This window comes from Eriocheir sinensis, chromosome 17, assembly GCF_024679095.1.
Source record: "Eriocheir sinensis breed Jianghai 21 chromosome 17, ASM2467909v1, whole genome shotgun sequence".
Lineage (NCBI taxonomy): Eukaryota > Metazoa > Arthropoda > Malacostraca > Decapoda > Varunidae > Eriocheir > Eriocheir sinensis.
In genome coordinates this window covers 5,458,159-5,470,658 of record NC_066525.1, presented here as the reverse complement: position 1 = coordinate 5,470,658, position 12,500 = coordinate 5,458,159, and the positions used below count along the sequence as shown (strand labels likewise).

The 12,500-nt window shown below is 43.5% G+C and overlaps 2 protein-coding genes and 1 long non-coding RNA gene across 15 annotated transcripts in view; 2 read left to right on the top strand and 1 right to left on the bottom strand.

Annotated features, from left to right (window-relative positions):
• Nucleotides 1–2,707, top strand: part of LOC126999840 (serine/threonine-protein kinase Genghis Khan-like) — a 130,922-nt gene extending 128,215 nt beyond the window's left edge. For 8 of the 9 annotated variants that reach the window (XM_050862880.1, XM_050862882.1, XM_050862879.1 and 5 more), the window contains one exon: nucleotides 154–2,707. In XM_050862880.1, the coding sequence (XP_050718837.1) occupies nucleotides 154–273 (120 nt within the window). In that variant the 3' untranslated portion in view covers nucleotides 274–2,707. The remainder of the gene's footprint in view (nucleotides 1–153) is intronic. The other variant, XM_050862877.1, reaches the window with a different exon arrangement.
• Nucleotides 2,708–3,894: 1,187 nt separating this feature from the next.
• The window catches only part of LOC126999838 (uncharacterized), a 106,912-nt gene continuing 98,306 nt past the window's right edge, over nucleotides 3,895–12,500 (top strand). The window contains exon 1 of the long non-coding RNA XR_007753634.1: nucleotides 3,895–4,447. This is a non-coding gene — a long non-coding RNA (uncharacterized LOC126999838). The remainder of the gene's footprint in view (nucleotides 4,448–12,500) is intronic.
• The window catches only part of LOC126999836 (uncharacterized), a 25,606-nt gene continuing 20,823 nt past the window's right edge, over nucleotides 7,718–12,500 (bottom strand). For all 5 annotated transcript variants that reach the window (XM_050862869.1, XM_050862872.1, XM_050862871.1 and 2 more), the window contains exons 2-3: nucleotides 10,804–11,158; nucleotides 7,718–10,495 (exon numbers count right to left, since the gene is read on the bottom strand). In XM_050862869.1, coding sequence (XP_050718826.1) covers nucleotides 9,256–10,495; nucleotides 10,804–11,158 — 1,595 coding nt within the window. In that variant the 3' untranslated portion in view covers nucleotides 7,718–9,255. The remainder of the gene's footprint in view (nucleotides 10,496–10,803; nucleotides 11,159–12,500) is intronic.

Sequence of the window (12,500 nt, the reverse complement as noted above, 5' to 3'; positions counted from 1 at the left end):
GCCCATTTGGTTATAAGCCGTCAAATACGGTGAATCTTTGTGCATCATGTCAGCTAAAATTGTGTTTAAATATATTACATCAAAAGACAAAAACCTATTAAAAACTTGACCTAGTTTTCAAAGTGTACTTTATTGTGTTATTTTCCTTCCCAGCAGGAATGCGGTGACACCTCGCCACGCCATTCCATTGCTTCCAACACGAGCAGCAATCTGTCCTCGCCTCCCTCCCCGGGCCGGCCTCCGGACCACCACTCATCCTCCTACGACTCCTAGGGGTGCGTCTGGCCTGGGGAGTGACTCTGAGCAGGTTCCTCACAGGCTGGGCTTCATGGACCACCACAATCCTGTAATAACTTTGGTTTTCTATAAGGATATACATTGGAATTTTAATGCTCACTCACAATATGTTTTTTAGAGTTTCTTTTAAAGTTTTTTAAAATGTGGAAAGATATTAGTAGTTCACATGATTGTCACAACATTATTTTAACAAATTGTAGGGCAAAAAAGGGTCACAAATCAAAATACAGCAGGACTTGTGGATGTCCAGACCCAGGTGGGCGGTGATACTCACTGCACCTTGTGATAGAGGCAATACTTAATCAAACACATTTGTGAAATATATGAAGTTATAGCCTTTGTACATCTTGAAGCATTACCTCTCCTCTAACAGGCTGCCAGGTACTGTAACTGAGATGCATTAGTACTTACAAATATATAATTATGGAGAATAATGAAGTATTCTCATAGGGAACAAGTATTTGGTTTTGTCATTTGTAGCATTGAGGAAAGTATGGATTTTATTAACAAATTCCAATTTTATAGTTAATGGGCAGCTATGAAAAGGTTCAAGCTACCTGTTGGTGCTTTGATTGTCTTATGTCATATATTGGATGTAAGCATTATAATTGCTTGTAACTCACATTGTATGTATAAAATCATCTTTGTTGAGATTCTGCAGGAATTGGATCATCATCCCTGTTGTTTCAGGTTCCCTCATATACTGGTTGTCTTCTTCAAAAGCTTCTGCTAGTCATTCTTTACTCTTAAGTAAAAACTCAAGCCCAAAGAAACTGACTGGATGAAGGTGAAAACTTGGGGTGGTTTTATATGTGGGCAGAATGTGATTTGTGATTGCTGTTTGGGGGGGAAGACGGGGTAGGACATGATAGCAATACTAAATAAAATAGCTGTAATACATAATAACTGTGTTTGGCGAGGTGAGTCACTCAGTGCGCTGGCTCACTAATGTGGCTGATGTAATAGATTAAATAATATCTGTCTGTGTACTATTGCAGATGTCAGAAGGAAAGAATTGTTTAGAAGGTTGATTGGTGGATTTGTGGCATTATATGATTGTTGAGGCAGTGCTCTCCCATGGCGTATAATTTACTTGGCAGTATGTCTTGAGATGATTGAAATACAACCTTTTTTATGTGGTTACAGAAAGAACAAGTAATTTTTTGTGGCTTATGTGACCATGAAAAGTTTTCTTAAAAGTTAATGTTGATCAAAGGCACATTGATCTCAGCTGTCTTGGTAAATTTTATGCAATGGAAAAAGTCTGTCATTAATGGATGTGTAAATTTCAATTGATAAGTGATTGCATATGAAGAGTTTGTTTGTGGTATCATGCCATCAGAATATATCATCTGCTAGTTGCAGGAAACTTAGAATGTCATTAACTGCTCCGGGAAGGATACAATAGTATGAGAATCATTCCTTCGGTGTGATCTGCACCAGTCCTACTTCAGATTGTAAATGTGATGCTCGTAGAAGTGGCAGGCCATATTAAAACAAGCCAAGTTTCATGTTTACAGTGGTGAAGTTTAGCCTTATCATCTACCTTTGCTGCAGATCCACTGAGTTTGTCTTTACAATATTTCAGTAACTAGTTTTGTGTTAGGCAACTTGCATTAGAGGTCACAGTTTGATGGTAAAGAATTTTGCAGTTCATGCTGTAGACCAATTGTTTGGTGTGGTTGTGTTGAAATTCCTGCCAGGCGTTGCTGCTGAGGCATCATGCTAAAAGGAATTCTCCTTGCCTCTTCAGACTATTTGGTCTATCCTACAAGTTTTGCCATCACCTCCAAATTGCTATGCTGTTTTGTCAAGGCTTTGGACACCATGAGTCTGAAGCACTGAACTGATTTGTTAAATCCTTCATCCCTTTCGTCCTCCTCACTTTCAGGTTTAATGGTCATGAAGATTAATGTTTCTTGGCTCCTGTTTGTAAATGAGCAATTAGCTAACAATAGCAACTGAGTGACTGTTCAGGAACTAAGTAGCTGTATGCAAATTATTCTTAGTTGCTTCTGTATAAAGCAGATATTTTTTTGTGTGTGTTCTTGCCAATCCTCTGTGCAAGTCTGACCTCTGTTATCATTGACTTGCCAATCATGTCAAGGGTATTTAAAATAATGTCCAGTAATTTGATAGACACAGAATTTATCTTAGTACTTTTTTTTATAAAAAAGTATGAGTACTACTATGCTGTCGAGTTATTTTTTCTTGTAAGTACAATCTGTAAATATGCTCCTCTAGTGATTATGTTAAAAGAACTCTATGAATAATGACGTGTACATTCAAATTTCAGCTCGTGTATTGTAGTCAATAATTTATGATTGGAATGGCTGTGTTACCGGCCCTGTGTATACTAGCTTTTGTAAAATAGACATTTCTAGAAATATGGCAATACTATAATGGGTGAGTGTTGTTTTATTGTTTCCATTGTGTCTATGTAATTCACTCATGGTCTGATCACATGCTGGATTTGGGATCGGTACCCTCCTGAAGAGAGACTTTGAACTCATTAGCCCATTCATGGCCAAAGCATGGACCTCACACCTACCAATCACCCATTTTAAGGGGGGATAGTAACTACTTCATAACAGCATTTTTTTTTTTTATATTTTCCAACATCTTGTCTTTTTATTTCATTTCATATCACCTATTGTTCTGCCTTATCCCATGCAAACAGTTCTCTATCATTTTTTTCTACCCCCTTCATTGCTCTGAACTCTGCAATCCTGTCACCTCCTCTTTCTCCTAAGGATGTTTACAGCTGGTGGTTGCCTGCTAGAGTTGTGTCGTCTGCTATTGCTAAGTCACGGCAGCTACTCCCTTCATTCCTTGCTAGAATTAAAGTTATCTCCACTGTATCTTGGCAACTTGCAATTTACTGAGCAACTTTTAGAGCATTTCTTTGTGTGTTCGAGTAGTCAGGCTGGGAACAGTCTTGGCTGCTGCTCTTCATATTCCCTTGATCTTGTTTATGGGAGGACCATACTACTGCTGCCTCCTTCCTAATGCCATGCCCATTGAAGCCATGAAGATGCTTTGGAGATGGGGTTGAAACCTAATATGTTGGTGTGGGTTAGTGAGATGGTAAAATATGCCAGACATCAGACACCATATGGCATTATGGTCACATGGAGGCAATTTAATTCTACTACTGCCAAAGCCAACCCCCTCAAATAGGACACATTATACCCTCTGTTGGGATTTATCAGTTCATGTCTGGTTTTGACACACACACACACACACACACACACACAAATATATATATATATATATATATATATATATATATATATATATATATATATATATATATATATATATATATATATATATATATATATATATATATATATATATATATATATATATATATATATATATATATATATATATATATATATATATATATATATATATATATATATATATATATATATATATATATATATATATATATATATATATATAATCGATTATTTACTTTTAATACGAAATTTTGAGCAAAGAAATTGTATACATCAGAACTCATTAAACTCGTCTTATATTGAGATAAATGCAGGAAGTATAACTATGATGAATTTTTTTTAGAAACATCAGAACCCATTAAACAGGCGCGGATTCAGGACAAAAGTTTTTTGGGGGCCCGATGCCTGGGTGTTTGCTGGTGGAAGGGACATTAGCATTACCGGTTCGCTATTCTCGGCAGTCCTGTTCCTGAATAACTGGTGGACTGACCTGAATCAATGGGCATAACGGCCTGAACTTGGTGCCAAAGCATTCCTGGGCGGCTAGTGTTCGTCTTCGGATCCGAATGAGACGGCCGGTTCCTCTGAAAAAGAGTATTGTCACAGCTGCAGCGCGCTTTTGAGCTAGTTTTCCTGCATCCGCTCAGCCCATGGGGGGGTCCCCCCAATGGATCCGCCAATGCCATTAAACACATTATATTTTGAGAGAAATGCAGAAAGTAAAACTTTGATGAACTTTTTTGAAACATCAGAACCCATTAAACACATCATATATTGAGAGAAATGCAGAAAGTACAATATGATAAACCGTTTCGAACAGCGCGAGTCTCCAAATCGAACCTCCCGCCGTCACTTCAACTCTTCTGCTCCTCCCTGCCGCCGCCTACCCTCCCTTCCATCAAGTAAGTGAGCATTATTATTATTTTAGCGGGTTTTAAGCTATTATTTCACCAAAGATGGGTTACTGTCCATAGCGGTGATGAGTTACTCTATTAGCAGCGATATGTTACCAGCCGTTAGGTGTACGAGGGGCTCTGTTATCAGGAAACCGCAGAGGGGTATGGTGCTGGGTCCATGGTGGTCAAGGAGTATTGATTGATTGATAGTTTATTGTTGCAAGTAATCAACAAAGGAGAAAGTAGGAACATGCCATCCCAACCCAGGAGTAGATATTTGACACGGTTTTCGTAGGAGTTTTAGGGATTTCCAGTTGCAGCAGGGGTAGTTTGATGACCCTGGTGGTAGTTTGACCCTTCTCCTGTACCATGAACCTAAAAAAGACATTCGCGAGACCCTGATGGCTCTCCTTTACGGCCTTTGAAAATAATTGTTGTGAGAGATGGAAGCTAGAATCCTTAAATCACATCGGTTCAGGGTGAAGTGTATAAGTGTGCACTGTGAAGTAACTAAGTGCATGGTGTGAAGATATAGAAGTGTAGAGGAGGAGGACCTAAGAAGCGATACAAAGCGGAACAGGTCAAAAGAAGAAGAAGAAGAAGGTGGGTGGATGTAAAAGGTCTGTTTTCCGCTTTGCAAGAAAACAAGATATGCACTCTGCCGCGTATCCCTAACCACGTTCCGTATATATGTTGCTCAGTAAATTGCAAGTTGCCAAGATACAGCGGAGATAACTTTAATTCTAGCAAGGAATGAAGGGAGTAGCTGCCGTGACTTAGCAATAGCAGACGACACAACTTCATAGCCATGGCCACCTCTTATCCAAGCTGCCCTCTTCAGGTATCTTGTGTGCGTTTCTTGTACATTATGAAGTTAAGAAACACACGTCACAGAATATTAAAATGGGAATGAAATCTGCAGAGAATAGCTTACTCGATCATGTGCCTTCAATATTTGACCTCACAGGAGAATAATACTTCTAGATTACCCAACTAGTGCTTTAGACAGGCTCATAGAAAGGCTAATGGGTAATAAATGTAATACGGTGATATTATTAGATGGATTATGATTCGTTGCAGCTCTTCTAAAGTACCGTATACGGGCACATGTTAAAACAGCCCCGGTCAAAACGGTAATTGTGGAGTCATATTTATCATCTTGGATCTCAAAATTGCATGTGCCGAAGAGGTTCTGTTTTGTGCTGATTCGATGTCTTTCAAAATTGTAGAATATTACTTCCTACAGAAAATCAGGACTTAAAACGATCGAATCTTTACTATCAATTATTAGGGACGAACTGCGCACCTGACAGAGCAGCCAGATTTGGAAGGCTCATTAACGATCGATACAGTCCATGACACCCGCCGGTCAAAATATGCTCTCGGCCGCGTCTCAATCTCCACCAAGCCCATGAAAATAGATGGCTTGCAACACAACCAAAGCCAAACCGTGGAATGGCAAGTAACAGAATTATCAATCCAAAATACGTAGCCTAAAGTAAATTATATATATTGCTGTTCTATACAAAACATGAACTACGTCAAACCTAATCAAATCCTTATTCTTTAATCTTTTTGGAGGTATTAGTGTAGAAAATTGACCGAGGGAATTAGGCTACTCATTTTCACGCATATCTTTCCATGTTTCTCTCGTTAAAATAATTGTATGTTGTATCTGGTTATGACAAGGCGTTACGAGAAAGGGATATACTTACAATACTAATAATAATACACTAACAATAATAGCAGGTGTGTGAAACTGTGAATTAACTGATAAAAACAATCACAATCAGCAACCAAGAATGAAATGTTTTTCAATTGTTAGTTTTACGTCTTTCTCCACATTACGCCATTTTACCCATGGAAGAACTCAGAGAATAGGTTTACAGTTGCAACTCCGAAGACAAAGAAATCCTACAAAGGTGATGACGGGCAGCCACATATTCATGCGACACAAGGCTGTCAGTAAAGGCTTTGGGGAGGTGGTGGAGGTAATAGTTTGCAGACGCTGCCGCGGGATTTAAATATCTCATGATGCGGTTTACTTATTGCAACCATTTAACGGGAAAAGTAAAAAGTTATCGCTGGTTTACATTTAACCGTGAATCACAATGAAATCTAAATGTTATTTTGGAGTTCTGAATGACTGATAATTATTTTGGCGGCCGAGAAGCATCTTGCTACCTCGCCGCTGCGACATCAACTGAACCCTATTAATATGAAGGACAGCAAACAGGACATGCTTGTGGCTAAAGGTGGAAGGACTTTTTTATTATTATACTTCTGGGTGCCCATTATAGCCGCTGTGCTGTCAACTCCATGGCAGTACTCCTTTTGAGAACAAGGCTGAGTGTAGTGTAGCATTTATCTATCATTTTAAACATATCCCAAACACCCGCTCATGGAAAGATTCGTAACTTCGTGAACAGGAACTGTGGTACTGGTCAGGATGACACATGTGGATGGTGATGTTCAATGCTAAGGAAAGAACCTAGCTCCCTTAATAACCTAATCACACAAGCGCGTAAAACTGCAGTAGGCTAAGAATTTTTAGTGTATATTATTGCTTAAGCCGAGTCCGTGCGCCGGGACACGCCCTCTTTCAAGGACTAAGTGTGTCTAGGACTAAGTGGGCAGGCCAGAAAAGTCATTCCTATTCCTGCGAGAACATGACCTTGTCCTTGAGGGAAGGGGAGGGGGGGCATTGCCGTCTCGATATAGAGATCGAGACGGGGGGGGGGGCCCTTGAGCTACAACAGAGGGAAATCCTGTGACGCCACGCTAGAGGTCAACAGCTCATTGAAATTGCTCTCAGGGGATGCGAAGAACGGCTTCACGGAGAGTGACCTTGCCAGTTCGACTTTCATGTTCTGAAGACGGGGTGGGTCAAGATGGTGTGGTAATAATGGTCGCAAATTGGACTGATACTGAGGGCCATATTTTCAAACGTTTCGAGGCCCAAGCATATATATTAAACAAGGCCTTCGTAGGAGTTGTGGGTCTTTCCAGGGGCAGTGTTTTGACCCGGGTGGGAAATTGACAAGGCTTCTGTACAATGAACTTAAAAAAAAAAAAAAAGTCGGGCAACAAAAGTGTACGTCACGGGTATACAGACACGACTTTCGATGGAATTATTAACCAACTCTTCACTTAGTTGTACACATATGGCCTCAGGAAGTAGTTGATGTGAGAGTTGATAGCGTCTTAAGAATACTGACCTGAGAAACACTTAACCAGTAATATTCTCTTGACAAAGGATGAAAAAAGACACTTAAACGTTATTTTGATTTTAATAGTAAAGAAATAACAATGACTTGGACTGAGGCGGCGGCTCGTCGGGCAACAAAAGTGAACGTCACGAGTATACAAAGACAACTTTTGATGGAATTATTAACCAACTCTTCACTTTGGTGTACATATATGGCATACGTAACATTCATATATACAAGACAACACATAGATGGAAGTTAACAAGTAATGTCTATGTTTGTAATACTAGTGATGAAACAAATGACGTATCACTACACGAACACCTCACTATAAGTACCCATAATTCTTAGCCGTGAGAACAGAAAGTGCAAAAGGAGGTTGGTATGAGTTCAACAATCATTTGGAAGGACTCAAAGTTTAGAGAAAGAGTTTCGATCGTCATATCAGGCAGGAGGCGCAGGAGGGAGAGGGGATTGGCCATTGCAAGGACTACATTTGGTGGCTGTCAGTGCGAGGGGGTTTCGTTTTTCCTCTTTCACTTCAGTACATCTTTCTTTCCTCCTTCCCTCCCTCCCTCCCTCCTTTCTTCACTTACCCATGCATTCTTTGACTCTCCCACCGCCCTCCTTTCATCACTCATGCATTCCTTTCCTACCCCCTCCATCTATTTCTCTCTCTCTCTCTCTCTCTCTCTCTCTCTCTCTCTCTCTCTCTCTCTCTCTCTCCTGCACCTACTGTAGTTCTCAGCAACACTCGCGGCCGGCGTTGGTGAGCCGGGTCGTCTCGCACAGGAAGGAAGGCCCTGAGTTTCCAGTCAACACAACACGAGGAAGCAGGCGAACTTGTTCAAATAACTTATTCTAAAATTTTACATAATTTATTAATAATTAAGAAGTCCACACCGGGGAAAAGAAGGATGTGTCAACGGATGGCATACAACGTCCTCTTCAATCCTCATTTTTAGTATTTTTATTGTTATTTGCACTTACCTAGACAATGTGGTATACACAATTATTTATGGTTACGTATTACTCTAAAATTAAGATTCTTGCTTACAAGAGTCGTTAATCATGTCTTACAGTCCTAGACAGAGAAGTGTGAGGTGTAGCAACTTAATACTGGTCCTCAACAGAGGAAAATGCAAAACGCGAGATTTGTACATGTTTATGTGCCACACGGCGGGAGGTAGACTGGCTGTGTGGGTGAGCAGTCATGGGGCGGCGCTGGTCAGTCAGCTTCTTTGGCAGAGGCCTCACTCCTTCCCCGACAGGCAAGTACTGGCGTGCGGGATTTGACCTTCGGGTTACTCCAGGGTTTCCAGAGGCGCGGGAACGACAACTCGTGGCCGGTGAGCGCGTTCTCAGCGCCGTGTTATCAGTCACAACATGACGGTAATGTCTAGTTGCCGAGTCGCCTCAAACACATCTCACGAGACAGTATTTTCACATGTTCATCGAATTAGTTCATGTAATGGAATGTTTGTTGCTTATGGTGTTCTTGGAGCCAACGTGTCAAGTACCGCAGGCTGGTAAACTGCACGTAGAGGGAAGGGCGGCGGTGTGTGGGGGTGTAGGAAGAGTTCGGGGAAAGGGACGGATGAGGAGTTAGTTCGGGGTGTGGATGGCATTGGTGAGGAGTTGAAGGATGCCGCGGGCGTACTGGTAGGCCGTCTCCCGGGTGAGCTTCTGCGTGTAGTAGTCGAGGGAGTAGGAGAGGCGGCCGCGGAAGGTCTGCAGTGTGTGTTGGCAGAGCGTGGGCATGAAGTGGCAGGACACGGTGCGTAGTAGTCGCGTCGCCTCCACCTCGTCGCCGCTGCCGGAGAAGGTTTTGCTCAGGTTGCCCATGTTGGTGAGGGTGTAGTGATTGTCATTGCCGGAGGGCAGCCCAAGCTTGGCCAGCACGGCGTTGAAGAAGATAATGAGACTCAAACTGCGACTCATCTGCTGCAGCTTGAGGGCCCGCTTGGTTTCCGTGAGGTGATAGTTCAGGAGGTCGTGTACACGGCGGGCGTACTCCCAGAAGGCGTCCAGGTCCTCCTCTTCCGTCGGGAAACTCAAGTCGAGAAGTGATATATGGCATCCAAGGGTGTTTGGCCTGAGCTCCTCCGGCCAGTAGCGGCGCATGTTGATCACTTGTTGCGAGCACATACTGGCTTGGCCCAGGTTAGGGTTCTTGGCCATCACCATTGAGTACAAGGCCAAGTTGGCAGCGGCCGTGAAGGCAGAGTTAAGCGTGACCCCTTCCATCTTGCATCGCCGTAGCAGCCTGCTGGTGGTGATCTCGTTCAGCTCCAGTTGCAACAGGTGTGTCGCGGCTTCTCGGTTCCGCGGCATGCGGTACACGGTGATGAAATTCCACACGGGAATGCCGAAGGTGAGGACTATGGTGTACAAGCGACGCAGGAAAATGCCCAAGTAGAATAGTCGGGAACCCGCTTCCTCGCCGAGGCGATCCTGCAGCGGCGCCGGGAATATACCCTCCTGCCGCAGGTCTATCGTGCGACCCGCGGCGAGGTCGTTCAACACGTTAAGAAACACTTGGCAGAACTTCATGTTGGTGCTGCCGTCACTCACGTTGTGGTGGAACCCGAAGATGCACACGTACTTGTATTTAACATTGTGGTTCGAATCTCTTTCATAGTCGTCTCCACTGCCGACTGTGACGAATCGCGTGAACCACAGAGGACCGTCGAACATGCGGTAACGGCGCCGCACCAACCGCTGCACGGTGCCCTCCACGTCGTCTGAGGTCATCTCCTCCACGTCCACCACTTCTCGCGTCATTTCCCGCCACCAGTACTGGCCATCCCGGTAGTCGAGGTACAGTCGGAGGTTTGGCATTTTCCTGTAGAGAGAAAGGTTATGCCATGGCCCAGACCAGTGACTCAACTCTCGGAAGTGACTCGGCGTCCTTGATCTATGCTAGCTACTGGGAAAAAGACTCTTCATTCCCGAAATTTAATATTTATTGTCACATTTCTTATTGAAATATTTCATCATATATTAACAATAGAATATAAGACGCTAAACCAAATAAATTACATGAGATTCTCGTAAAGATGAAGATAACACTGCCTCGTATGCACACCTTGCCGAGAGTGTTACATTCGTGCACAGACAAACAACAAAGAATTACCTTTGCCTTGGAGTTACCTGTACATAAGGACGGATGCATGTTTCACCATTTCGAAGTCCAGAGGGACTCTAGACTCCAGCCAGAGGGCGTAGACTGTGGTCATGCAGCCGTAATCATGAGACATCGTCATGAACCTCTCCGCGTACCCCAGGGGTCGTAGCCATCTTCCCCCCGGACTTGGGGTGTCTGTGGCAGGCAGGGGTGTAGCGTAGGGCGTGCTGCAGGGCGTGCTGCAGGGCGTGGTGGAGATGTCCTCAACCCGCACGGGACCCTTGCAGTGCGTGGTGGTGATGTAGGGCTGCAGGGGGCCCAAGGTAGCCGCCACGGGCCTCATCGTGTGACGTGGCTTCGGCCCGCCACTCTCCGCCGCTCCTGAAACACAAGAGCCGTTCAGCATGTGCTCGGCGGCCACGCGCGCCGCTCAGCGACTCACTACCATAACATTGCACAACATTTAGGTAATTCTCACCGCATCCACTCAGTGACGTGAGCGCACACACACACACACACACACACACACGTCGGGCCCACGCGCACAGATCCATGAGTGACCTCCTTTTGGGTGTAAAAGTACACAGACACAATATCAGCGGTTTTCCAACTGGTACGAAGCTCGAAGAAAATATCCTACAGTTCACTTTCCCAACACACACACACACACACACACACACACACACACACACACACAAAACACACACACACACACACACACACACACATTTCGCATAGATGCGAAGATATTGATAGTGGCGTTGATTTGGCCCAGGTTAGCATATATGGCAGTATTATGGTCCCCCCTTGAAAAAGAAACCCCTAAACAAGATCTAGAGCATACAAAGAGCAGCAATCATGATGGTCCTTTGCGTGACAGTTCACGTACTAGGAAAGATGGGAATGTTTATGGCTGGCATTCTTAAAGGGAAAGGGGAGAGAGGTGACATGGTTGCGGTGGTTTGGGCGATGAGGGAACAGACAGAACTTATGGACATGTTTACGTCTATGCTGCAGGGGAGCAACTACTGGACATGAAAGGAATTTTTATGGAGACAAGATGCTAGAAAGAAAACAGAATAGAAACTAGAAAGGAGGTTTCACAATATATTTATTAAACAGTGCAATAGCTTGAGAAAAGAGGGGGTTCAAACCAAAATCATTAATGAGTTTAGAATTAGGTTAGACCGATTGAGACTCGAGAACCCAACAGTGTAGCTCTGGATAACACAACTAGGGTAAACACTCACACACACACACACACACACACACACGAGAGAGAGAGAGAGAGAGAGAGAGAGAGAGAGAGAGAGAGAGAGAGAGAGAGAGAGAAAGAAAAAAACGAGTAAGAGAGAGGGAAGGGGCCATCTTTTGAGACACGTTCGTTATTTTTTTTTATTTGTTCGAGGTCAGAAAAGTCAGCGAAAGTACTAGGACGTAGGGAAGCCCGTTGGGTAAGCAGGAAACGGAGGTGGAAGGAATGGGGGCTATTTCCTGGTGGGCGGACGCGGACGAAAGAGAAAGGTAAACACGACTGAAGAAGAGATTGAAAGCAAGGTGACGCACTGATCAGGCACTCTCTTATTTCTTTATGTATGTTCGTTCGTTCGTGTGTGTGTGTGTGTGTGTGTGTGTGTGTGTGTGTGTGTGTGTGTCCGCCCGCCAGCCTGCGCGCGCTCACACCTGAAGACACCTGAGGATACTAGCGGTTCGTGTAAGAGGC